The sequence below is a fragment of the Phoca vitulina genome, unplaced genomic scaffold, assembly GCF_004348235.1.
Source record: "Phoca vitulina isolate PV1807 unplaced genomic scaffold, GSC_HSeal_1.0 scaffold52, whole genome shotgun sequence".
Lineage (NCBI taxonomy): Eukaryota > Metazoa > Chordata > Mammalia > Carnivora > Phocidae > Phoca > Phoca vitulina.
Window position 1 is genome coordinate 321,800 of NW_022589755.1, and position 27,910 is coordinate 349,709.

Here is a 27,910-nt window from a genome sequence, read left to right on the forward strand (position 1 = left end):
AAAGTACCACAAACTGGGCGACTTAAAGAACAGAAATTTATTGTCTCAATTATGGAGATTAGAAGTCCGAGATCAAGGTTTTTATATGGTTTGCTTGTTCAGAGGGCCTGAGAGACTGCTCTCTTCCTCTTTTCTCAGCTTCTGGTGGTTTCCTGGCACTCTTTGGCATCCCTTGGCCTGTAGATCTCAGCCTTCATTTTCACAGTGACTTCTCCCTGTGTGCATGTCTGTTTCCAATTTTCCTTCCCCTGCTTGTGCTCTCTCTTTCTGTCAAATAAATAAAATCTTAAAAGAAAAAAAAAGAATCCCAGCTGAGCTCACCGTTGGCAGCCAGCATTAACTGCCAGTTTGTCAGTGCATCATCTTCGTTCTGAGCCTTCAAATGAATCCAGCTCCCGTTGCATCTACCTGAAACTGCACTAGAGGCCGTAAGTGAAACCACCCAGTTGATCCCAACCAACTTATGGAATGGTGAGAAATTAAAGAAAGCATTGTTTTAAACCACTGTTTGGGATGTTTGTTATGTAGTATTAGAAAAGTGAATCTGTGGCTTGTGGATTTTTCTCTCCTAAAAATCTCTCCTGCTCCTTCCTTCCTATTTCCACCCCAAGGACATTAGTTCAGGCTCTCATCATTGTTTTAAAAAATGTAAAAAATATCTTTTTTTTTAACAAGTAATACATTCTCATGGCTTGAAATTCGGAAGGTACAATTGGGTATCTGGTGAGATCTTCCTCTGTCCCTTGACTCCTACCACCAACTTCCCTCCTCATTAGCAACTACTATTTTTAGTTTCTTGGAGGTCTTTCTGTAGATATATTATGCATTCACAAGTAAATATGTATAAATATTTTTTCACTCTTTTACACATGTGGTGGGCTACCACATATTGAATTTTTCCTTGCTTTTATTCATTTAACAATATTCTGGAAATCTTTCCATACAAGCATGTAAGGCCCTTCCTTATTATTTTTAACAACTTTATTGAGATATTAGTCTCATTTCATCCATTTAAAGTGGGGTCCAATTGGAGCATAGGGAATTTCTGGGGCTGAAAAAACGACTTTCAAGTTAAGAACCTTTGTGGAATGGAGGAGGATGTCTGTAGAGAACCACAGAAGAAATAGCTCATGACAGGGGCGCCTGGGTGGCTCAGTCGTTAAGCGTCTGCCTTCGGCTCAGGTCATGATCCCAGGATTCTGGGATTGAGCCCCGCATCGGGCTCCCTGATCCGCGGGAAGCCTGCTTCTCCCTCTCCCACTACCCCTGTTTGTGTTCCCTCTCTCGCTGTGTCTCTCTCTGTCAAATAAATAAAATCTTAAAAAAAGAAAAAAAAAAAAGAAATAGCTCATGACAGGACAAAAATATAAAGAAATGGGAATCTTGATGGAAAAGATAATAGCCCAGGGGCACCTGGGTGGCTCAGTTGGTTAAGGGTCTGCCTTTGGCTCAGGTCATGATCTCAGGGTCCTGGGATCGTGAGCCCTGTGTTGGGCTCCCTACACTGTGGGGAGTCTGCTTCTCCCTCTGCCCCTCCCCTTCCCACTTGTGCTCTCTCTCATATAAGTAAAATCTCTAAAAAAAAAAAGATAATAGCCCTGGTAGACAGATCCAGAAGACCTCATGGATGAATGATGGGGACTCCGGATGGAGAAAGAGGGACAGAGAGAGAAGCTAATGATCAAGACACCCACTGAGGAAAGTTTTCTGATGTGAAAAACTTGTCAGGACACAGAAAGCTCACCAAGCTCTTGACAGGAATAATGTATTAAACTGTTTGAAAACCTAGTTAGTCACAAATGTGTGTGTGTGTGTTTTATGAGTGTGTGAATATAACTATTGTGACCGTTATGTCAAGCTTGTTAATCATTTCACAGCAAATCACTTATCTACTTAAACAGCCATTTTTTTAATGAGAGAAATATATTAAAGTTTCCCAAATGACTAGATTTATCCATTTTCCTGGTATTTCTACCATTTTTTTTCAGTTGGACTATTTCTAAAGGTTCATGGTCATTTATTTATTTATTTATTTTTTAAGATTTTATTTATTCATTTGACAGAGATAGATACAGCGAGAGAGGGAACACAAGCAGGGGGAGTGGGAGAGGGAGAAGCAGGCTTCCCGCGGAGCTGGGAGCCCCATGCGGGGCTCGATCCTCGGACCCTGGGATCATGACCTGAGCCGAAGGCAGACGCCTAACGTCTGAGCCACCCAGGCGCCCTGGTTCATGGTCATTTAAAATCTTTGTATATTTTAACTTTACTAACATAAATTAACCCCCTGCAGAACAGGTTATTGAATCAAGTGGTCTGAAACCCTGTAATGCTCTTCATATCCCAGTGTCTTTCCAGAAACTATACCCCTCGACACCTCTCCATCAGTGCATCTTCCTCACCAACCCCTGATATATGGGCTTTACAATTTTAAAAGAATCCTTGCAAAGCCAGTGGCATGGAACAGTGACTAGTCTTTTAAATTTGCATCTCCCTAGGTTAGATCTCTCTACCTGCTGCTAGGCTATGTTTGAATCATTTCTTCTAAGCACTCTGGATTGTCTTAGCTTTACTTTTACCAGCTAATTTCAGACCATTTGCTTACCTTGCCATATGGTCATTATGTGTTAGTTCATCCAGTGTTTATTGGGTGCCCTCTCTGCTCTGGACTCTCTGGAGCCCTCTGGGCCCTCTGCCTGACAGCTAGGAACAGCTCCCTTGTCCTCACATTTCAGGGGAGAAAGATGCTGGGTTTCTATGAGCATCTTCCCAGGATGCTTAGCACAGCTGTGGCCAAACACCAGGAAGACTGCTGGGGAAGGCAACCCCATTGGAGCAGAGCATTTCCAAGGTCAGGATACAGGGTGACTGGAATCCCCAGACCTACGAGGGAAAGGTCCTGTTGTGAAGCAGCCAGATGTAGAATCCTCAAATTTGCACTGATGCACAAGCTGTTTTCTACCTAGGATGGCTAGATGTGTGGCCTCAATGTGCAGTAGGCAAAGGGTGATCCATTGCCACTCTCTCTGAGGGCAGCAATGTGGGAACGGTTTCTCCATGTGCAGGAGACACTGAAGCCACCATCAAGCTATTACATCTTCTCCAACTGGAAGGCTTCTTTCCACATGTTCCGTGCCCCATCCCGTGTCTGAGAACACAGTTGGGCGTGGCTCTTTGTTTTGAAGTGATGCTTCATTTTCCCCTCCAGAGATCCTAGTTCCAGCCTAGACTTGACCACCAACTCAGTCTGTGTCCCTGAATCCCCTCACAGGATGACTGCTTGATTCCCATCCCCTGAGAGAGTAAGATTAACACCTCCTGTGTCAACCTCTTCTCTGGTAGTCACAGATTGATCCCAGCCTGCACAGTAGGCAATGGGACCTGGAGAACATCCATCATCTAAGGGGAGGGGACTGAGGAACAGAGAGGTGAGCATAAGTGACCCCCAGGTCACACAGCACATTCATTAGGGAAAACTCACTGAATATGACTAATGAGTCTTTAATCTTGTCCAGTTCCTCCCCAAATCTGCCCCTCTCTATTGCCTCCATCATCCGTCCAGTGCTCAAGTAAAAATAAAATAATATAAAATAAAATAAAACTATTCTGCAACATTTCTTCAACAAAGAATGGTAATTATATAGCAGGAACTGTTTGGCAGTGAAGAAAATAAAAGCCCTACCCTCATGAGCTGACATTTGTGTGTGTGTGAGAGGTGGGGTGGGTGGGTTAGAATTATTTTTTTAAACTACCTTTTTTTTATGTTAGATGGCATCAGTCAGGATGGACTAAGTTCTGTTGATGTAACAGACAAACCCTGATTTTCAGTGACCCAAGTCTGGTTACAGTTGATTTAATATTTACAGTCTCTGTCCACTGGGGTTGGCAGTTGGGTGAGTGGGGAAGGGGGTGTTGTCCAGCTAATCATAACCATAATGGATGTTGCTGATTACCCAAGCCTCCTTGTCTTGACTCCCTCTCCACCCCCTGCGGCAACAATCACTTGTACAGCGTGGGTGAGTTGCTCTCTGTGAGATCTGCAACCACCCACCTCAGTTGTGTGGGGGAGCAGGTGACAGATGCAAGTGCTGAGATGATGATTATAAGTTCCCTGTGATTTCCACATTGAGAACTTGAAGAAGACCAAAAAGGAGCACAGTGAGCTGGGCCGATGAGGAAGACGACTCTGATACTTATGTGGAGGGCAAGCAGGTTCATAATCTGTCCTCTTGGCCCAGTTTCATAATCTGTAAGATGATTGGGCCAAGAGGACAGATTATGAAAACAGAATATACAATCTGAAAGTGGAACAAGGGGATGCCTGGGTGGCTCAGTCAGTTAAGCAGCTTTGGCTCAGGTCATGATCCTAGGGTCCTGGGATTGAGTTCCGCATCGGGCTCCTTGCTCAGTGGGGAGCCTGCTTCTCCTTCTGCCTGCAGCTCCCCCTGTTTGTGCTCTCTCTCTCTGACAAATAAATAAAATATTTTTTTAAAAAGTGGAACAAGGACCTAAATATCCAGAAACTCCTCCATCACATTTCTTACATGAATGAATATGAATAGTATAAATAATTCTTGGGTAATATTATATACACAGAGCACATTGTTTGATAGCCAATTGGCAAAATTCATATAGCCTTAGTATTATATCCTCAAGAGCTAAGATGCTAACAGCTGATGATGTTGAAAGAAAACCAGAAGCTTCCACAGCCCCCAGAAAGACAAAAGTACAATTAGTGGATCTCAGAGTCCTCTTAGGTCAATACCATTCTGCTCATGCTGTCTTCATTAACTACCATGATGTGACATGCCTGCCTAGTAAATAAAAGTTCCAGCTAGTAAACTCGACCTGAACATTACTACGAATGTTTAACACACCGGGGCACCTAGTTGGCTCAGTTGGTAGAGCATTTGACTCTTGAACTCGAGTCATGAGTTCAAACCCCACATTTTTAATGTAAGCATAGAGCTCACATTAAAAAAAAAATGTTTAACACACAAGTGCACATTTTATGTTTAGGGTATTTATAAGAGAAAAAAAAACCAGCATCATTTTTCGTTCTCTTCTCAGGGTACTCTGGCTTTCAAGCTAAGCCTGGAGCCGTACAAATGGGGCTCACGTCTACAAAATGGAATCATGGCGAGGAACCTCAAGTCTGAGGTGCAGAGGTGTGACTCTGAAAACCAGTCTCAAGTAGGAATTATGTGAACCATGTGCTTTACCCAGGGCAGCTAGAGGTGCAGTCTAAACAGTTTAATGGAACAGGTATTGTGAATACTGCTAAATATATTCATGTTTGAAGAGGTATGAAAGCTTGCACAGAAAGGATTAACACAGCAGGCCCAAGGCTTCAACTGTTACAAGGTCCTGTTTGCAAGGTTGGCCTTTGGCTGGCATCTGGCAACTTGGCTGTTATTTATTTATTTTTTTAAAGATCTTATTTATTTATTTGACAGAGAGAGACACAGCGAGAGAGGGAACACAAGCAGGGGGAGTGGGAGAGGGAGAAGCAGGCTTCCCGCCGAGCAGGGAGCCCAATGCGGGGCTCGATCCCAGGACCCTGGGATCATGCCTGAGCCGAAGGCAGATGCTTAACGACTGAGCCACCCAGGCACCCCTGGCAACTTGGCATTTAGAGTGTTGTCTGTACCCCAACTGAATAAAGACGTCTCCCTGTACCTAGACTATGCAAACAATGTGATTTGCACCGAGCACCTGCTTTTCTCCAGGAGTCTGGAATTTGCTACATGCTAGACAGAAGTGCCTACTTGCCTGGTCCTCAGTGAGCTCTGTACGACCCTCAGGGGAGGGACAGCATTGGAAACCTGCACATAGATTCCCCCACACTTCACCTGTCTTTCCCCTTACGGTCCAACTGTGTATCCTTGCTGCATCACTCTCATAAATCTTAGCTGTGAGTACAATGATATGCTGAGTCCCATGAATTTGTCTAGAAATCTCTGGATGTGGGGGTGGCCTTGTGGGCCCCCAACAATTCCACTGCTAGTTGTTCAAAATTATGCATAGGATTATTTTGATACCTGTATTCTGAAAAGGGGGAGGAGGATGGATTTCTGTTTCTTGTTAAAAGGAGCCTCTGGGGGCGCCTGGGTGGCTCAGTCGTTAAGCGTCTGCCTTCGGCTCAGGTCATGATCCCAGGGTCCTGGGATCGAGCCCTGCATCGGGCTCCCTGCTCAGTGGAAAGCCTGCTTCTCCCTCTCCCACTCCCCCTGCTTGTGTTCTCTCTCTCGCTGTGTCTCTGTCAGATAAATAAAAAAATAAAAAAGTAAAAAATAAAAATAATAAAAGGAGCCTCTGGGTCACATGTAATAGATGTGGTATCACTTAGAGTTTTTTTAAGAAAAAAAAAGCCACAAATTTAAATGAAACCAACAAAGATAAAACAGATACAAGGATATACAATTTTGAGATTACTCTTTACAAAATGTTAAGAAAAAAATAGGGGTGCCTCTGTGGCTCAGTTGGTGGAGCATGCGACTCTTGAGCTCGGGGTTGTGTTTGAGCCCATTGGGTATAGAGATTACTTTAAAATCTTTAAAAGACAAAACAAAACACACACACACACACAAAAACCACCACAATGTTAAGAAAAAAATAGAAAGTGTATTTGAACTATGCAAATATCTAGAAACCACCTGAGCCTGACCAAGGGGACTCTCTGAAGATGGGCCCAGAACGTGCAGTTCTAACTGCTCCTCTCAGGTGGGTCTTACGCGTGTTTCAGCCAGAAACCACTGGCCTCTGGGTATGGGAATCATTCGGGTGGAAAGGTCTCAGGTTCTTCTTTCTTTTTTTGAGATTTTATTTATTTATTTGACAGAACGAGACACAGCGAGAGAGGGAACACAAGCAGGGGGAACTGGAGCAGGAGAAGCAGGCTTCCCGCGGAGCAGGGAGCCCGATGCGGGGCTCGATCCCAGGACCCTGGGATCATGACCTGAGCCAAAGGCATATGCTGAACGACTGAGCCACCCAGGTGCCCCTCAGGTTCCTATTTCAAATGAGCCCACTTCTCGGGTCCCCGATGAGCCTCAGGTTTCTCACTGAGGAGGAGGCAGAACACCTATCAGAGCAGGGCCTATGCACTGGTTGCATAGATAGCAGCAGCTGCATCCTTCCTTTCCCTATCCCTTCATCTCCATCTTCTTCCAATTCCCACTGGGCGTAGTCTCTAGGCGCACATAACCACTAAGCCTGTGCGTGGAGTCCCCACTATGGACAGAGGGACTTGAGGACACTGTGGCATCACACACATCCGTACCTGAATCTCTAGCAGTGCCTTCATTGAATGGAGGCTACATTCATGACTTGCTGAACGCAGACACCTCTCAGATGTTTGGTCAACAAGAATTGTCAAACAACGTGCACTTTGCCGGATCTGTTGGGCAGGTTCTTCCTCCCATGCTCTGGCATCTCTTGAGAGCTATGCAAGAACACTGGTGCAGGCAGCAAGCAGGACCAACTACCCAATCAGGAAGCTAAGTCCCCACCTGTTCTGTGCGGGCTGCCCTAGCCAAGATATTTTCCATCTCAACCTCAGGGTCTCATACGAATCACGAGAGCTATATTACTTAAAGGGTTTTATGACAGATACCAGGTAACTGCCAGAGTGACCTTGGGGGAAGTACGTTCAGTACTTGGTTATGCAAACTCACACAACTGTCTTGCTCCATCTTGTCTCAGGATACCAGCACCTCTCCAGGTCCCCACTCTTGGGGGCCTTCTGACTGGTATTAAGGCTTCTGGAAAATCAAGTCTTAAAAGACTAAGCCACCCCCCTTTGATACCAGGGACTTCTAAGAAATCAAGGAGCCTTCCTGCCCTTCTGGATAAAGTCTAATTGGCCAAATAGAAAAGTCTGACATCGTTTTTTTGTGCTCTTGTTTTTTAAATTGTCAATCTATTATAGCAACACCGAATCAAAAGAAAGAAAACTGTATATAATCCCACAAATCAATTGTAGATGTCCTCATGTACTGTTGTTTTGCTCACCTATAGGTACATATTGGAAATAATTTGTTACCCAAATAAGTAGTGTACCACCAGGGAATGAGTTACTATGGAAGGTATAAAAAGAAAACCAGTGATCTCCTGCCCCACCCTACCCAACAGTCACACATCCCATCAACAACTTTTAACTGTTTCTATTCCAGTTCTTCCTGAGGCCATCTGTGTCATTCTGATCTTTTTTTTTTTTTTAAGATTTTCTTTCTTTATTTGACACAGAGAGAGAGAGACAGCGAGAGAGGGAACACAAGCAGGGGGAGTGGGAGTGGGAGAGGGAGAAGCAGGCTTCCCGCCGAGCAGGGAGCCCGACGCGGGGCTCGATCCCAGGACCCTGGATCCAAAGGCAGACGCTTAACGACTGAGCCACCCAGGCGCCCCTGTAATTCTGATCTTTTATGGCCTATAGACTTTACTGACCTCCTGCTCTGATAAGGAATGTAGATTTGGCTCACACTGTTGCTCCTCTATTTGCTTCCAATTTCTGGTATTATTACCGTTTTATGCTCTAATTTTGGTCTCCTAAATAACCTATGTATCATATTATAGTCAAGAGGCTGCTTCCTAAGATGAGGATACAGGGATACTCCTCTCCCCACTATGTCTCTTTCCCCTTCTACTTTACAATAGCCAGAGACCATACCATTACTGTTAGTCACAGTGCTGGGAACATCATACTCTTGCCATTATGAAATCCTCCTGTCACAGCTCTGGCTTTCTTCCTTAAAAAAAGCAAAAAACAAAAACAGAAACTCAGTACCTACTGTTTATATCGTATCTATGCAAATACTGTTCAGTGAAGGGCCAATCAGAACTATCTGATTATATATCCCCCCCCCTTTTATTCCAATTTCATGAGTCCTCTGCCTATTCTAAGTATTAGCATCAGGGTCAAATACATGGATCTTGGGGTACCTGGGTGGCTCAATTGGTCAAGCATCTGACTCTTGGTTTCAGCTCAAGTCGTTATCTCAGGGTCGTGAGATCAAGCCCGGCATTGGGCTCTGCACTCAGCACGGAGTCTGCTTGAGATTGTCTCTCCCTCTCCCTCTGCCTCTCCCCCCTCTTGCTCTCTCGCTAAAAAAAATCCATCTTAAAAAGAGCATCTTTATTTTTCACTTGCAATTATTTTTTGACTCACTCTTAGAATAAAACTTTCACATATTTAGTTCCCCAAATATCTGTTCTCTTTGGGCCTGGCTTCTGTTTTATCTTACATATTTTTTTTTTCTTTCATGTTGAAGGCTTTCTTCATCTTTCACATCTTGGATCCCATCCATATTGAAGAGGCTATCAAAGAAGATAGTGGTGGGTGAGACCAGTTTAATGGCATGCTTTTCTAGAGGGTGAGAAGTACAAGAACCAGCTGTTAGGGTGAAGGTCCTCAGGATGCTCAAATAAGGCAGTCCTTGTTCTGGAACATAATCCACCAAATTCTCTAGTCCCCCAGACTATTTTTAGTACATAACTTCCTTCCTACTTTATTTTCTGCTTACCAACAGCCAGATACTCACTGTAAGACAAGAAAAATAGGAGAGAAGGGAGAAAATTTGGAGTTTCACAGACAGATCTTCAATTAACCCCATTTTTCTCCCCCACCTCTTGGTGTACAGCTCTGCTAGGGAGGTGTGGCGTCGACCGCTGTAGCCCTCTCTTCACATGATCCTAGCTTCAGCCTTTCCACTCTGCATCTCCAGGTGATGCTCTCATACCTTCTTTCACCTTGCTCAAATTTGCAGGTAAGGCCTCTCCCACTTTCTTCACCACTGTTGATTTGCACTTCAGCCTTTGTTTTGAAACATGCTGCTGAGCTTTTTTTTTTTTTAAAGATTTTATTTATTTGACAGAGAGAGACACAGTGAGAGAGGGAACACAAGCAGGGGGAGTGGGAGAGGGAGAAGCAGGCTTCCTGCAGAGCAGGGAGCCCCACGCGGGGCTCAATCCCAGGACCCTGGGATCATGGCCTGAGCCGAAGGCAGACGCTTAACGACTGAGCCACCCAGGCGCCCCTGAGCTGACTTTAACCATCTGTGTACATGTTTTTTATGTGGTTATAACATTTTGTGTACATACTACATTGGGTTCTGTTTTCACTTCACTTGATATTTTCCATATTGCTATATCCCCAGCTCTGATTATAGTCAACCTAACTGAGCAACAAAGTTAAATTAGAGCACAATGGAGTCCTTGATATATTCAGAGTCTACTTTTAATTCCAATTAGAACCATTTCAGAAGACTTTCCATCCTCAGTCCTCCTCCAATTTGTTACCTGCTGTTTTACATTGGCTGGCTTCAGATTTCATCACTCAACACCAACTTCGTCATGCAAAGATTTCTTCTTAGATTGAGTGTTCGTGGCTTTGCATCAAGAATATCTTCCAGTACAAAAAAATAAAATAAAAAAAGAGAATATCTTCCAGTCCACTATTTCTAGGAATGTGTTACAGGAACAATGTCTGATTAAAGTTTGGGTAGTTGTTTACACTAAAAAGATTATTTGGTGGGTATAGCTACATACTGAATTTCCTAACTCCTGCTGAGAGCTTGACAAAATTTTAAATCAGTGGTATGTTCATAGCTTCTCATCTAAATGCAGACATAAACACATTTTAATGTATATACAAATTACTTGTGCTCCTTTTGGGAACTGCAGGCTCCTGGGTTTTACTGCCAGAGAATCTGATTTAGTAGATCAAGGTAAGCTTGGTAATATGCAGTTTCAAGAACACTCAGAGCAAATCTGATGCACGTGATCATCAGACCACACTGAGAGTCATACCTTTGTCAGCTGATGTCTAATGAAGGTTTGGCAGTGAGCTTCTCCATCTTTAGTATTCAACTTTCTCCCATGAGTTTTTTAATTTTTTATTGTTATGTTAATCACCATACATTACATCATTAGTTTTTGATGTAGTGTTCCATGATTCATTGTTTGTGCATAACACCCAGTGCTCCATGCAGAACGTGCCCTCTTTAATACCCATCACCAGGCTGACCCATCCTCCCACCCCCCTCCCCTCTAGAACCCTCAGTTTGTTTTTCAGAGTCCATCATCTCTCATGGTTTGTCTCCCCCTCTGATTTCCCCCCCTTCATTCTTCCCCTCCTGCTATCTTCTTTTTCTTCTTCTTTTTTTTCTTAACATATATTGCATTATTTGTTTCAGAGGTATCTCCCATGAGTTTTTTCATGTTGAATAAGGGATGTATTATAACTGAAAACCTTCCCACATTCATTACATTCATAGGGTTTTTCTCCAGTATGAATTCTCCGATGCCTAGTAAGCTGAGATCGCTGACTAAAGGCCTTTTCACAATGATTACATTCATAAGGTTTCTCGCCAGTGTGTGTTCTCTCGTGTTTTGTAAGTGTTGACCGATCATTAAAGGCTTTTCCACAGTCAATGCATTCATAGGGCTTTTCTCCAGTATGTGTTCTCTGATGTTCAATAAGGCGTGACCTCTGACTGAAGGCTTTAACACATATGTTACACTGATAGGGCTTGTCTCCAATGTGTGTTCTTTGATGCACAACGAGGGGAGACCTCTGGGTGAAAGCTTTTCCACAATGACTGCACTCATAAGGCTTCTCTCCAGTATGGGTTCGCTGATGCACAACAAGCTGTGATCGCTGCCGAAAAGATTTCCCGCAGTTATTACATTCATATGGTTTCTCTCCAGAATGAATTCTCTGATGTGAAAGAAGGTGAGAGCTCCCAGTAAAGGCTTTCCCACACTGATTACATTCAAAAGGTTTCTCTCCGGTATGAGTTCTCTGATGCTCAATAAGGTGAGAGCTCCCAGTGAAAGCTTTATCACACTGATTGCATTTATATGGCTTCTCTCCAGTGTGAATTCGCAGATGCCTAATAAGTTGAGTGCTTCGAATGAAGGACTTTCCACACTGGTTACATTTATAGGGTTTCTCTCCAGTGTGAGTCCTTTTATGTGAAACAAAGTCAGAGCTCTGGCTGAAGGACTTTCCACAATGAGTACACTCATAAGGTTTCTCTCCAGTATGAATTCTTTGATGTACAATAAGGTTAGAGTTCCACCCGAAAGATTTTCCACATTCATGACACTTATATGGTTTTTCTCCAGTGTGAGTTCGCTGATGCCTGGTAAGTTTGGAACTCTGGGTGAAGCATTTCCCACACTGGTTACATTCATAGGGCTTTTCTCCAGTGTGGGTTCTCTGATGTACGACGAGGTCATAGCTCTGGCTGAAAGACTTCCCACACTGAGTACATTCATAGGGCTTTTCTCCAGTGTGTGTTCTCTGGTGTACAACAAGCTTAGAGGCACAGCTGAAAGATTTTCCACACTGACTGCATGCATGTGGCTTCTTTCCTGTCTGAATGATGTCACAGTCAGTAAAAGATGAGGCTGTGTGGAAGGCATTACGTTCCTCCTCACATCTAAATGGTGCTTCTCTAGGATCACTTATTTCGGTTTGTACAAGGCATTCATCACGCTCATCCTGACATTCTCTAAAATGCATCGGCTTGTGTTCATTTGGAGACATGCGATGATGAACAAGGTTTCCATAGTCTGCACCGTTGCTGTTGTTCTCTGCTGAAAAAAGTCGATTATGAAATCGAAGGGAGGTACCACAGTTGAAAGAGTCACTACTGACAGTATATTCGTAAGGCTTTTTATTTCTCATTTCAACGTTTCCAAGTTTTTTCAAATAAATGCTCTGACAGAAGTCTCTAGCACTTTGGTGATTTTCATAGGGCTTCCGATCAGCCCAGCCTTTCTCATGATTAATGAAACCTGAATTCTGTTCCAACTTTTTAACATGTGAGTCAAGAGTATGGACATGTGCTCTTGTGGGTACTATTGGAGGTAGAAGGCTTATACTCAAGTAACTTCCCCCAAGGTCATGCTCACAATGTTCCCCTTGAGCAAACAGTGTCTCTGAGGTAAGTACCATTTGACTCAAAGAGTCCTCCTGGTGCTCCCTTAGCTGGTTCCTCCAATCCTGCCTTTCTCCTAATGACACCAACCAGGGGCCTTCCTCCCGTATGCAGTGTTTCATTGCTATGTGATGGAATGGTTCTTCCACAGCAAAATCCTCTTTGGAAGCTGACTCTTTCTTTTCAAATGTATTCTTCCAGTCTGAAAGAAATCCAATATACCTGAATTACTGGAGATGCATTAGAGGGGGAGGATGGGATGAAGGAGACCACCAAGTATGAGAGGTATCTCTGGGTTTGTTTCTAATCCATGGATTGTAATTTCATGCAGGATATAAAAAAAAAGGAGATGGATCAGTAAACAGGGTATCAGTGATAAAGTATAAAAAAAAGGAAAGATAATGAAGAGGTGACCCAGGAGGACTGGTCCCCAAAGAGGGAGAAGAGGAGTAAGAATAAGCAGGTAGAGATTAAAGCAGGGATCCACAAAAGAATTGGACCTAAAGATATACAGCCTTCGATAATCACAAAGATATCTACATTCTAATTGCTGGTACCTGTGAATACGGTACCTGATTTGGAAAAAGGGTCTTCGCAGGTGCAAAAATTAAGGAAATTGAGATAGGGAGAGTATCTGTGTGGGCCCCAAATGTCACCAGAAGTGTCCTTACAAGTGGGAGGTAGAGATTTGATACAGAGGTGATATGAACACGGTACACAGAGACTTGAAGATGCTGGCCTTAGAGACTGAAGTGATGTGGGCACGAGCCAAGGAATGCTGCAGCTACCAGCAGCTGGAAGAGGCAAGGAACACATTTCCTCCTGGACCCTTCCAAGGGAGCCTGACTCTATACCTTGATTTCAGCCCAACGGTATTGATTTCAGGTTTCTGGCCTCCAGAACTGTGGGAGAATCAATTCATGTTGTTTTACACCACCCAACTGGAAATGTTACAGCAGCCACAGGAAATTAATACAGGAGCCTAACTGGTACCTCAACCTAGACTACTGACCCCAATTCTTAATCTATTTTCTGATTCTGGATCTTCAAACAGGATCCCAAACACCAACACTGACTTAATATTCTTTACACACCATTTCTACTATTTCTTCAGGCTACCCACAGAAGAAAAGCTCTTTAACCACTCTGTAACCAATGCCACAGACTTCCCAGAAAGGACTGTAGTACTTGAAGCAGCAGTTGGCCAGGCTGGGCTGCAACTGGGCTTCACTAACTGGCAACTTCCAAAGCTCATTTTCCTTGACGGTAAGCCAGGAACAAAAGTCCTTGGCTTGCAAGGTTTACTTTGATGCACAAATGAACCGATGTGTGAGTCCCACAGGGGGCCTGGCCTGCAGTGCACTGTTAGCACAGGTACCACTGATATGGCCACCCTTGTTATTGTTCTAACAGGGATTCCTCCCTCTGTTGAAATATTGGGCCTCTAACGAGTGGTACAGGTTCCCAGCTCAGGACCGTGCCTGGATCCTCCAAGATTCCCCCTTTACTTGTCACTCTTCCCATTTCAGTCACATAGCCACCCACGTCTAGTACTATCGAGGCCTCTGATCAAGTCCCCATGCTTCACTCTCCATGTCTGCTAAGGAGACAAGGATCCTCCATTTGGTAAAATATTAACTACACTCTGTGGCCCTCCTTTGACTTCCAGGGGGACATTTCCCTCTTGGACAAAGTCCTTATCAGAGCCCAACACCCCCCACGACCAACACTGTTCTCCTTCCCAAGATTCTGCTGTGTTCCTTTTTGGTGTTGCCTTGGAATCCCTGATGATGAGAACTTTTTCGAATGAAACAATGGCACAATGACAGGGAGTGAAAGGGTATTTGGAGACAGGAAGAAGGAAAGAAGTCTTTGGGTGGCTAAGATGTGTCCAAGATGTGCCTGGTCATTGGAAACTGGGCAAAGGAGGTCAGACATTTTATACAGTGTCTCCGTCAAAATTGCAAAATGAGGAAAACAGACTGTATGGGTCAGTTAGAAAGTAGTATCTATGATAGATGAGAAGAAAGACACTGCCCATAAACTGAATCAGAATGGCATCATTTGAAGGACCAAGGACAAGTAAAATTAGGTGACACTTCAGAGGAAAAAAATAACAGAGGCTGTGGGTGAGAGTTACAGGGTAAGAGCGAGCAGGAACACACAAGATAAACCGAACACCTCTGGCTAGGGGAATGTCAGAAGGTGGTGTGAAGGACACACATGATGTTTACCGCTCACTGAAAGCAGCCAGTTAAGAAAGGCCACATACTGCATGATTCCAACTACAGGACATTCTGGAAAAGGTAAAACTAGAAAGAGCAAAATAACCAGTGGTTTCCATGAGTTAGGGTGGAGGGACGGAAAAACAGGTGGAACACAAAGGATATTTAGGGCAATGGAACTACCTTGCATGATACCATAATGATGGAGACATGGCATTATACATTTACCCAAACCCGCAGAATGTACAACCAAGAGTGAACCTAAGGTAAACTGTTGATCTCTATTGGTAATGTGTGGATACAGCTTCACCCACTGTAAGAAATATACCACAGAATACAAGACATTAATAACAGAGGAAACTGTGTGTGTGGTGGGTAAGGGTGATTATAGGAACTCTGTACTTTCTGCTCAACTTTCAGTAAACATAAAAGTGCTCTAATAAATAAAATTTATTAATTAAAACAAAACAACAGGGGCGCCTGGGTGGCTCAGATGGTTGAGCGTCTGCCTTCGGCTCAGGTCATGATCTCAGGGTCCTGGGATCGAGTCCCGCATCGGGCTCCCTGCTCCTTGGGAGCCTGCTTCTCCCTCTGCCTCTCTCTCTCTCTCTGTCTCTCATGAATAAATAAATAAAATCTTTAAAAAAAAAAAAAAAAAAAAAAACAACAACAACAAAATCAGAAGCAGCCCAATTAGTTGGGGTGATGAACATGTTCTAAAATTGATTAATGTGATAAATGCACATGCTGTGAATATACTAAAATCCTTTGCGTACTTTAAATGAGTGAATCGTATGGCATGTGAATTGTATCTCGATACAGCTATTAAAGAAAAAAAAAAAAAGAGTTCCAATCAGGCTGAGGACATATAAGGAGGTGGACCTATGGGATGGGAAGAGGTGGGAAAACAAGTCCAAGAACTGATTTAGTAGGAATTCTTTTGGAAGGAATAGGTCCTTGCCATTTCCTAGGATGCACAAGTTCTCACCACACCTCTGGATCATCTAGAAGTTGTAGGAATGTCCAACATAGACGAGGGATGGACAACCAAGTACAGGGGAAAGACCAGGTGTGACGGAGAGATCTGAGGAGCTGCTGCCCTGGGTGGAAGTCAGGGTGAGGGACCAAAGAAAAGAGAGGGCCCAAGGACCTGGGAATAGATGGAGAAGCTGAGGGGTGAAGATTAAAGGGAAGATGGGAACAGAAATGAACCCACACACGAGAAATGTTGGGACAACAGTGACATGTGTTTTTCATGGATTGGGGGCAGAGGGACAGGCCTATGTGGATGAGAATGTGGTTGCCTTGGATGCAAGGAAGCTCTGTGCTCCTCCTCCCCTCCTCAGACCCAGGGTTCTGCAGGAAACAATCTCACCATGTTAACTCACCAGGTCTCTGGCCTGCACTCACCTCGGGGAGGTCCCTGTCCTGCCCTCCATGGGTCTTGTCCTTGTTCCAGCCAGCTGATCACATCCGGTTTGGAAAGCAGAAGCCCTGGTCAATGGGGGAAAAACACAGGACTTTGTGCTCTGCCTAGAGGAGGAGGACTGTGTCCTCTGGCCCAGCCCTCGGTCCCTGGAGTCAGATGTGGATGGATTAGGAGGGCCCTCCACATCCCAAGGAAACTCCCAGCAAAACGCTTGGCTCCTTTCAGACAGAATGAGTGGCAATATTCAGGATCTGTATCTCAAAGGAATCCATTTCTGGAACGCTCTGATGCAGCCCAGGCATACCCTTAAGAAGAGCCAGAGCTTTGAGTCCCTGAAGCAGAAAACTGCTGTGATGGGCAGAGTTTGTCTTACCCAGAGAGACCAGGTGGCTGCAGGTCTCGAGAGTCACGTTGCGGTACAGTCTCCTCTGGGCCAGATCCAGCTGTCCCCACTCCTCCTGCGTGAAGGTCACAGCCACGTCCTTGAAGCTCACAGGTGGCTGAAACATCACCCGTGTTAACATGGGGCTCCGCCTCCCCAGCGTGGAGGTCGGGTCAGGGGGATTGGGAAGCACTGGGAGGGAGCGGACATGGGCTCAAGATGACATCTGTGAGCACTCATGGGGTTCCCACCTTTGGGATCAGACACAGACCCAGGCCCATGGTGTTTTCACTTCTCCCTGATGTCTCATCTATCACTGGTCACACTAGTGCTTCTGATTTTTTGTAGTAGGAAACAATAGGAACCCCACTCGGAGATCCCCACCCATAGCTTCTCTACAAAAATCACAGATTTGAAGTCAAGGAGCTTGTTCTAAATCAGGGATCAGCAACCTTTGGCCCACAGGACAAATCAGGGCTATGGGCGTGTGTGTGTGTGTGTGTGTGTGTGTGTGTGTGTGTGTGTGTAATTTATTTATTTATTTGACAGAGGGAGAGAGAGACAGCAAGAGAGGGAACACAAGCAGGGGGAGTGGGAGAGGGAGAAGCAGGCTTCCCGCTGAGCAGGGAGCCCGATGCGGGGCTCGATCCCAGGACCCTGGGATCATGACCTGAGCTGAAGGCAGACGCTTAACGACTGAGCCACCCAGGCGCCCCAAGGGCTATGGTATGTTTTTAGAAGGCTAATGCCATGAGCTGAATTGTTTCCCCTCAACCTCACATGTTGAGGGCCTACCCCCCAAAGTGACTGTATTTGGAGACAGGGAATTTATAGAAGTAATTAAGGCTAATGGAGGTCATAAGGGCAGGGCTCTCATGCGATGAAATTGGTATCCTTATAAGCAGAAGAGGTGACACCAGGGGCCTCGCTCCCTATCGTGTGAGGATCCAGAGAAGGTGCCATCTGCAGGTCAGGAAGAGAGTCCCCACTAGAAAGCAACACTGCTGGCACCTTGATCTTGGATTTCTAGTTTCCAAAATTTTGAGAAGATAAATGTCTGTTGCTTAATACCACCCAGTGGTATTTTGTTATGGCAGCACGAATGGACTAACACAGGTAAGAATTGAATTTTACATTTTTAAACGACTATGTGAATAAAGAATGAGACAAAGACTGTGTGTGGCCCACAGAGCCTAAAACAGTTCCTACCTGGCCCTTTACAGAAAGCGCTGGGTCAAGCCTGCTCTCAAAGAAGGCTGAGAGGCAAATAGCCATGTGTCCTGGCCTTGGGGGGCCAGGCCTGAGTTGGCATCTCAGCTTCACGACTTACGTGATGGACACATGGACACATCCCTGAACTCCTCTGGCATGAGTTGCCCTCCCTCATGAAGACAGCCCCCTGCATTGGGGAGTCTCACAGGACATGAGGGGAAGTAACCCCCTGGCACCCAGGAAGCACAAAGACAATGTGTGTGGTGTTGTGACGCTACATGAGGTCAGGGACCCGCCCCTTGCCCCACTATGTGCTGCACTGTGAGCCATCTAAGGGCAACTGTGGCACTTTAAGGGGACACTCTGGGCTGCCCTCATGAGTAGTCTTAGTGAGGGTCAAGGGCCCAGGGTGGCTGAATGGGGTATGGACGCTTAGTTCTGCCCATCCTCAAGAGCCTGCTGTGCAGCCATCACAAAGTCTGAGCCCGAGACCTGTCCCAGGGAACCAGGTGTGGAAGACGCATGTTCAGTCTGGTCCTAGGAGCTCCTGGTTCATCCATACAGGGTAGGTGCTTTATCTACAGAGAGCCTTTGGCTTTCACATGAAGGCACAGGGCAGCATTACAGTGCCCTCACGTGCTGGCCTGAGGAGGTGGGTGCTATTCCTGGACCCATTTTTATAGCTAAGGAGACTGAGGCAAAGAGAGAAAAGGTCTCTAACTCACCTGCGATGGGACCACGTTGAGAATGTGCTTCCATTTCCTCCTCATACCTGAAGAAGCTGTCGTGAGCAGGGCAGAGGTCCTCAGGAGGCAGGGCTGGTGAAGCAGGGAACAATTAGGAATTCAGCCCCACCTCAGTAAGCCCACATGACTGAGCCCACTCTCAACCCCTGACAAAGGAGAGGGCTGCCAGCGCCATCTGAGGAACATTCCCTTAGAGTATGAGGAGTTGGGAGACAGGGCTCTGACCAAGTGCCTTAAGAAGTCCAAGGCTCTGAGGTCAGCTGTGGCAGCCAAGCCAGTTTTCCAGATGTGGAATGGGCCAGCCTGCCCAGATCTGAGCCTAGGGATGGACCTGGGCTATCCCAGGCTCAAGGAAGATGCCCAGGCACATGTGCGTATATCTGAACTGTGAGCCCACAGATACACAGCCATCCCTCAACACCCAGATAATGGACTGGCCAGTTTTTCCTGTCATTTCAAGAGACTAAATCGGGGGAGGTAGAAGCAGAGTTAAGACAACGGTACAATTTTAAAATATCCCAATGAACCATCAGCTAATCTCTCAAGAAAACTGTACAATTTTTGAATACCAGTGAAACATGAGCTGGCTTCCAAAAAAAAAAAAAAAGATGCACAATTTTTTAAGTATCCCAGTAAAACATCAGCTGGTTTCCAAAAATGGGGTTGGGGGGGATGGGGACAAGGAGGATGAAAATCCCCAAGAGGACAGCTAAGAGCACTCTGTTGGGGGGTGCTGTCCCAGGTGCGCACTCCCCAAAGCCACTCTGAAGGTGCAGGATGCTGCCCCATTGTGTGTGGGGGGGCACACCTATCATCTGGTACTTTACTGGACTTTGTCATTGCTTCCCACGCTCTACTTATCTAATAGCTTGGCTGCAGTCCTGTCACTGTCCCACTGAGACAGCCAGGCAAAAATCCTGCCACATCCTGCCTTAAACCCTTCCCCGTATTTACCTCCTGCTCACCCACTTGTATCAAAAGCACATCTACACCTGTGTGCACACACACCATCTATCTAGTCACTGGTCACTCCAGACGAACCAACATTCCAGAAATGTATGCTGCGTTCGTGCATTTGTTCACACGGAGCTACTGCTCATTCTGCCAGACAGCATCTTTCATTTGTATGGTGCCATCCAGGTCACAGAGAACCTGGGACCCTCACCCCTTTGAAACAGAACAGGTATCATCTGGGCTGGAAGCCCAGGGAAATCCAGGCCTCTCATTCGTTGCTTCCAGGAGGCAGACACTTGCTATTCTCCCAGGACTGAATGCTGGCATTTTTCTTATTCTACTTTCTCTGTAAAACTCATTTCCCTGGAGAATCAAGAATCAAGTCACATATCAGGGCAAGTGCGCTCTCTCCATGCCTCACGTTTTTGGCAGTTCTCACCTTTGCCTTCAAATGTTTGGGTCAGTTCCTCAACCAGTGTCATCTCTTTGAGCTTGTCCAGGTGCTGGGGTTTCTCTTAGGTCCTGAGCTCCCGGGAGAGCGTGCTGGGGGCCACTCCTGGCCAGAGCCAGCAGGCGCACGGTGCCTACAGATGGGCGGGGACCTCAACACCTGCAGCTGCTAAAACCACAAAAGCCCCAGAGGCAGCTTCCCACTGTGCTCTCTCGTTTCCAAGACAATCTGTTTTGAGAACTCTACTGCTTCCAACACAGCTGGGGTCTGAGAACTCCTTTCCCACACTTAATTCTGCAGACACTCTTTTCTGGCCATCACCTTCATGGTGGGTCCCAACCTCTCTTTGTCACACAAACCTAATATCCTTCAGGCAAAACGAGCACTCAAGTCCTCTGAGAATCACTACAGAAAGGAGAGTGCTGGGCTACCTGAGTGGCTCAGTCAGTTAAGCGTCCTACTCTTGATTTCAGTTCAGGTCATGATCTCGGGGTCGTGAGACTGAGCACCGCGTCAAGCCTATGTGTTGGGCTCTGCGCTGGGTGTGGAGCCTGCTTAAGATTCTTTCTCTCCCTCACCCTCTGTTCCCTCCCCTCCCTCCCCCTGCATGCACTCTCTAAAAATAAATAAATAAACTTTTAAGCAAGCAAGAAAATAAATAAACAAATAAATAAATAGAGGAAAGTGCTGAGTAGCCAGTTCACTATTGAAGCAGAAGACAATGGCTTCAAAATGCAGGGTTGTCTCTTAGCTTGGCACTCAGGCCAGTACAGACAAGGCAGCAATAACCATGCAAGAAATGGAATGCCAGAATGATTCGAACAGCTGTCAAATAAGAAATTTTTTGGGGGGGGGGGGAACATTTGTATCCCACTAAAAAACGTTTAAGGCAGAACATAAGTCTGTGACAAAATGTTCAACTTTCAACTTTTAGAGCTGGTGTACACATTTACCTGACTCCCAGCATTAACTTAAAAGAACAGAACCACCCCCATACCAAAAAAGGTAAAAGTTCCATCCATCCACAATGATGCTGGAATGTCCACACTGTCCACAGCACACACCTAACATATGAGCGTGCACAACAGGTCGACCCAGCAGGCCTGGGTGGTCCATGCCCCACACATTCCAAAGGAAGGCCTGTTCCCTGACCAGCTGCTGGGAGGTAACCTCTGAGCCCCTGGGGAGATCCTACCTGATAAAATGTCTGTTTGCCTGGGGACACCCCTACAAAGTGAGTCTCAGGCTCAACTAAAGGACCCACAAAGAGAAACATCTCCAGGAAGTGTGAGAAAGTTGGCCCTTTCTGGACAGCAGTGGTTCTCAACTGGGGGCAGATCTGCCCTCAAGGGACATCTGGGAACGTCTGAAGACATGTGGTTGTCACAACTTGCAGAGGCCTGAGTAGAAGTAAGAGGCAGTACTCAACATTTCCCCTACCAGAGGATGACTCCGCTTCCAACATCAACACTGCCAAGGCTGAGAAGCCGCTCTACAAGGGCAAGGCCGCGTCCCAGGAGCACCAGGACTCCAGCTCTGGGCCGATCTCACAGATTAGCAGAGCTGCAGGAAATCTGGCTCACTCAGCCCTCCTTATTTTCATCATCTTCTCTTCCTGAGTAAGATGGAAAACTCAGAAGCTACTCAGGACAGAAATGACAGCAAACTTTGAGGACACTCACCTCTCACTCACCGGAAGGAGAACCCACACAAAAGGCTGTCGCACACCAGAATGCCACTAAACCTGTGTCCACACCATCCTTTCCTCGTCTGCCCGTGGCACAGGGCACCTGTCTCACCTGATCCCCCTTTGCACACTGATTAGGGTTTTGCAAAATTTTTGACCATGTCTGTGGTTGGCTGACTAATGGCCCCCAAAAGATTTCCATGTGCTAGTCCCCAGATCTTGTGAATATGTTACCATGCAGGCAAAAGTGACTCTGGAAACATGATTTAGTTCAGAATCTTGAAATGGGGAGATTCTCCCGGATTTTCTGGTGGGCCTGATGTCAACACAATGATCCTGATAAAGAGGGACGTAGGAGGGTCAGGGACGGAGGAGAGGTGATGGCAAAAGTAGAGCCCCTGGGCCACAAACCTACACATGGTCTCTACCTGATGCACTGCAGACCACTCACGTATGTACTTCCTAACCTGGAAATGTTTGACTCTCTGATCTTCACATGTGTATTGAAAATACAGGATGTTGAGCTGGGACACCTGAAGTCCTTCTTGACCCCTCCTTCACTCTCACTTGTCACATTCAGTTAGTTACAAAGACCCAGGGTCCCCACGTTTCAAATATCATGTGCCTCTCCACACCCTTGGTCTCTGATGTCTGGCCTAGCCATTGCTTTTTGCTTGGCTTACTGAAGAAGATCCGACTGGGTCCTATGGCCTGTCTTTCCCCTTTCTCCCAGCAAGCCAGAGGGACCACGGTAGATTGCAGCTTCTGTCACTGTGTGGCAGCTTCCCACTGTCCTCAGGTTAAAGTTCAAATTCCTCCACAAGCTCTGGAAGTTACTTTCTGGATTAAAAGTTCACACATGGAGCGCTGGTTCAGACAATGAGTTGGGAAAAACCCAGTCTTTTCTCCTGAGTTTCTCCTTTACTCCAATATTCCTAACACTTCTGACCCTTCTGCTCACCAAATGTGTGGGTTTTTTCCCCATACCAAACACTTCTCTGTGACACCAGCAGATCATATCTCACTGGTTAAGGGCTCACTTCCACAAGACAGCCCCACCCACTTCAGATGCCAATCACAAGGAGCAGGTCCCCAGGTTACCCACAACTTCTGACTTAGCTACAAAGTGAAGATTCCCATGACCTCCTCTTCCTTCGATCCAATTATTTGCTGGAGTGGCTCACAGAACTCAAGGGAACATATACACCTGCCAGTTTATTAAAGTATATGATAAAGGATACAGACGAACAACTAGATAAAGAGATACATGGGGTGAGGTCCGGGAGTTTCCCGAGTGTAGGAGTTGGGGTGTCACCTTCCAGGAGTGTAGACGTCCCTCTGCCCCTCCCTCAACTCATGCTTGTTCTCTCCCTCTCTCACTCATATAAATAAATAAAATCTTTTTTTTTTTAAAGATTTATTTATTTATTTGACAGAGAGAGAGACAGCGAGAGAAGGAACACAGCAGGGGGAGTGGGAGAGGAGAAGCAGGCTCCCCGCTGAGCCGGGAGCCCGATGGAGGGCTCGATCCCAGGACCCTGGGACCATGACCTGAGCCAAAGGCAGACGCTTAACGACTGAGCCACCCAGGCGCCCCTAAATAAATAAAATCTTAAAACAAAACAAAACAAAACATGCAAGAGACACAGCAGGGACAAAAAGCAGCACTGGTATCTCTATGAATGAGCAGAAAGTAAAGCAAAGTGTTGGTGGATGTGGGGTCTGGTTTCTGCAGCATCGGAGGATGAGCCATGCTCTAGGCTGGGCTTTGCCAGAGCAATGGCCTTAATCTTAAACCAGAGCCACAGTCCCCCTTACCTTACTTGCTGACAAATCGGCTGACAAACCCTTCCACGGATGAGCAAGCTGCTTGCCTGGTGTATTAGTTTCCTGTGGCTGCTGTAACAACCTGCCACAAGCACAGTACCTTAAAACAACAGAAATTTATTCTCTTACAGTTCTGGAGGCCACAAGCTTTTCTGCTGCCGCTTTTCTTATTTATTGCTTTTTATCTCTGTGATTTGTTCTGAGAAGTGGGTAAGCTGAGACTTTAAAACCTCTAGGAGGGCCTTCTTAAGTCATCATTTTCTTTTAAAAAGTCACCAACAGATAAATGCAAAGAGTCTGAATAGCTAAGGCACAAACAAGGGAACAAACATTCAGGAAGCTGTCCAGCCTCACCAGAAAGGAAGACTGAAGTGTGGTGACAAGAGCTATTGTGAAGGGAATTTGTTACAAATGCAAAGCAATGCATAACAACAGGCAATGCATAACAACAGGCAATGCATAACAACAGTCTGAATTATCAAGAGCCTGATTACAGGAATCCCACCATCAAAAAGACAGAACAGGGGCGCCTGGGTGGCTCAGATGGTTAAGCGTCTGCCTTTGCCTCAGGTCATGATCCCAGACCCTGCTCAGCGGGAAGCCTGCTTCTCCCTCTCCCACTCCCCCTGCTTGTGTTCCCTCTCTCGCTGTGTCTCTCTGTCAAATAAATAAATAAAAATATTAAAAAAAAAAAAGACAGAACAAGTTTTAAGTATAAAGATATTGATAAAATGATAGTAAAAAAAAAAAAAAAAAAAGGATGTGGCCTAAACTTTAGTGCAATATCACTAAGAGAAAGACATTTTTTAGGGATAAAAGTTGGGCTGTAGGCTGGGCGCCTGGGTGGCTCAGTTGGTTGGGCAACTGCCTTCGGCTCAGGTCATGATCCTGGAGTCCCTGGATCGAGTCCCGCATCGGACTCCCTGCTCAGCGGGGAGTCTGCTTCTCCCTCTGACCCTCCCCCCTCTCATGTACTCGCTCTCTCTCATTCTCTCTCTCTCAAATAAATAAATAAAATCTTTAAAAAAAAAAAAAAAAAAGTTGGGCTGTAGGAAGATATAATAATCTTGACCATTCATTTGCCCAACAGATACTATAGCAAAAATATAAAGCAAAAACTTGGTAACATAAAGATGAGAAAAACCACATGGGAAACGTCAACCTACATTTTTTTTTTTTTAATTTATTTATTTGTCAGAGAGAGAGAGAGAAAGCATAGCAGGGGAAGCAGCAGGCAGAGGGAGAAGCAGGCTCCCTGCTGAGCAAGGAGCCCGATGTGGGACTCGATCCCAGGACCCTGGGATCATGACCTGAGCCGAAGGCAGACGCTTAACCGACTGAGCCACCCAGGTGTCCCACGTCAACCTACATTTTAGAATTTGACTGATTAAGAAGACAAATTAGAATATAAAATAAAATTTATATAAATTTAAATTATTTAAAATATAATGTCAAGCTGAATTGTATATACAGTTTTTTATTTACACACTTGTGTGCTAGATAGAACTGTTTGGTTTGCCCAGGGAAAATAAACCGTATTGTCCCCATTTTGTGGATGAGGCAACTGAGGCAGAAAGAGCTTGAATAAAACTTAGTCAAGGCCTCATGGCTGAGGACGAGGAAGCCAGGAGCTCTACAGCCCACTGCCTTGAGCACACTGCCGTCCTGGTTCTCTGCCTCTCCCTCTGGGACACCCTTGCCCAGCCCACTGCCCCTGCCCTCTTCCTTGAATCCTCCATCAAGGACCCACCTCAGCCTCTCTCACTCAGGAGCTCTGCACGATCTGCCTCAGGCTACGGGCCACCCTCTCTGCCTGACCCTGATGGTTTCTGAGTCCTAGGTGGTATGAGACTGTCTCTATTGCACCCACAGCAACCAATCCATGTTCACACTCACCCTTCCCACCCCTCTCACTATTATCTGATCTGTGCAGATTCACTCCAATCAGTGGCCGTAGACCTCACCACCTTCCTGGCACACAGACTCCTCTAAGCCCACACCGTCCCAAATGGCTCCCTTCAATTTCTCAGGGGAGAGACTTTCCTTCTGATCGAGTAAACTCCTGCATCCCAGTGCCCCCCCCAGCTACTTCCATGCTCCTGTTCCTCACAGCTAGGCCCTCAGAGCAGCCAACACTCCAGTCCCCCCGTCTTCACCCTGTCCATCCTCTCTCTGCCCTCTCACTCCTAAACACACACACTACAAATGTACACCACACGCAAGGAAGCTGACCAAGATTCTGTATCCATCCGTCTTGTTCCGACACTCCTGCCCATCCCTGGGCAGTCTCCCACTGCCTGTGACCATTTCCACCCTCCCAGCCTCTCCTTCCTTGTCTGGAGGAATCTGAGGGCAAGGGCTGGGAAAGCTACTCTGCAGTCACACTGCCTGCTTTCCAAGTCCCAGCTCCACCACTTGCCTCTGTAATTCCTAGTTCTTAAACAGACCTCCTTAACCTCCCTAGGCCTCAGTTTCTTCTTCTGTAGACATCTGGGAGAATAGCTGGTCTTGTGTCATGGTGCTGCTGCGATTAAATGAGTTGCATTTATAGAGCTTAATGTCATACTGACACACAGGACACAGCAGACTTAGTCACATCGATTATACTTGAACATAAAAGCCCCCTTCTATTCCTCATGCTGGACCTGAGAAGGGGCTGGTGTGGCAGAGTCCCTCGGTCTGCAGGGCTGGGGCGGAGGCTGCTTTCTCCTTCCTTTTCCAGTTTGCTCTTTCCCTGCCTGTGGGGTGGGGTCTCAAGTGCTGCCCCAGGCTTCATGTTCAGCCCAGACCTCCCTGCCCCTGCCATTTCCTCCTCTATTTCCAGCCCTACATCCCATAGACTCCTCAACTCAACACATCTGGGTGACCAGGAATTCTCTCTGTGACCTCCATCCTAGTTCCTCACTAGAAATGGAAACTCAGAGTCCTCCTCAGCTATTCCCACTCCCTTTGCACTCTCTCTTGCACTGAGTCATTTCTACAGCCAGATGATTCTACTCTGAGGCTCTTTGAAATCCAACTCCAAGCCCTTACGCACAGGACAGCTTCACGTCCCGGCTCTTTACACCTCCAGCCCCTCTCTCACCCAGCCCCTAACACGGGGGCTCTTTACACCTCCAGCCCCTCTCTCACCCAGCCCCTAACACGGGGTATCAACGAACACAACCAATACCGGCACCTCAACACCGTAGACGCAGAGTTTGCTGGTGCTCTACCTGGACTGCCTCTAATTCTTTGTTCCCTCGGAAAACATGCACTTTGTCTTCAAACTGAGTCCAAGATCACGTACCAGTGGAAGAAAACGTGTCCAAGTTCTGAGGCTGGGCTGGACGCTGGGGAAAAGAAAGCCTCACTTGCCGGGGCCGCTGCCAGCAGGCTCTGGGCTACCAGCTCCCGCACGGAGCGCCTCCGGGGTAGGCGGCGTTAACGAGCCGAGGGAGGAAAAAAAGACGCGTCTGGGTGGGCAGGCCCCAGATTCCCATATGCCGGCCTGAAACCCCCAACAGCTGGCCTCCTTTGCAGCAGGAGGGCTTCCGTCCCGGAGTAGGAGAACCTCAGACAAGGTCCCATCCAGCCGCGCTCAGCTGCAGGGGGGTCCTGGCTGCACAAGCTTCCTCCCGGTCTCTGCAGCCGGAGGGACTCGCATGCGACAGGCCCATGCGCAGCCCGGCGGGAGAAGGGACCTCCTCCGGCGCGGCGCAGGTCCCCGCGGCCCGCCCTGGCCCCGCCCAGCCGGCAGCTGAGCCTCCACGCCCCGTTTCAGGCTCACCTGAGCGCGCGGGGCAATGGCGGTGCTTCCGGTGGGCGGCGGAAGTGCGTGCGCTCGGCGCAACCAACTGCAAGTCCCAGAAGGCAGCGCGGCGGCGGCGCCGGCCGTTTCTCCCTGACTGCGTCGGGGGCGGGGTGTCTCGTCCCCGGCGGCGGCCTGACACTCGTTATAGCGGCTCGTGTTATGGTACAGACAGTTGTTCTTCTTAGGCTGTGCTCCGTGGAGTGCCTCTCCCCGCAGCCCGGGTTCACGACGCGACTCACTCTCCGAGGCCGCGACGCCAGAAT

At 46.7% G+C, this 27,910-nt stretch overlaps 1 protein-coding gene across 6 annotated transcripts; it reads right to left on the reverse strand.

Moving 5' to 3' along the window:
* Positions 1-30: 30 nt before the first annotated feature.
* Positions 31-27,642, reverse strand: ZNF544 (zinc finger protein 544). 6 transcript variants are annotated; one of them, XM_032388577.1, is made up of 7 exons: positions 27,144-27,642; positions 18,915-19,007; positions 16,969-17,095; positions 16,577-16,660; positions 12,956-13,143; positions 8,666-8,744; positions 31-267 (listed from the first exon to the last, which is right to left on the reverse strand). In XM_032388577.1, exons 2-6 carry the CDS (start codon positions 18,957-18,959, stop codon positions 8,709-8,711), a joined length of 480 nt encoding a protein of 159 aa, XP_032244468.1. In that variant the 5' UTR covers positions 18,960-19,007; positions 27,144-27,642; the 3' UTR covers positions 31-267; positions 8,666-8,708. The 6 variants fall into 6 exon arrangements, with proteins under 6 accessions (XP_032244468.1, XP_032244467.1, XP_032244466.1 ...); XM_032388576.1 differs by having other exon boundaries at positions 31-285; XM_032388575.1 differs by lacking the exon at positions 31-267 and having other exon boundaries at positions 8,394-8,744.
* Positions 27,643-27,910: the final 268 nt, after the last annotated feature.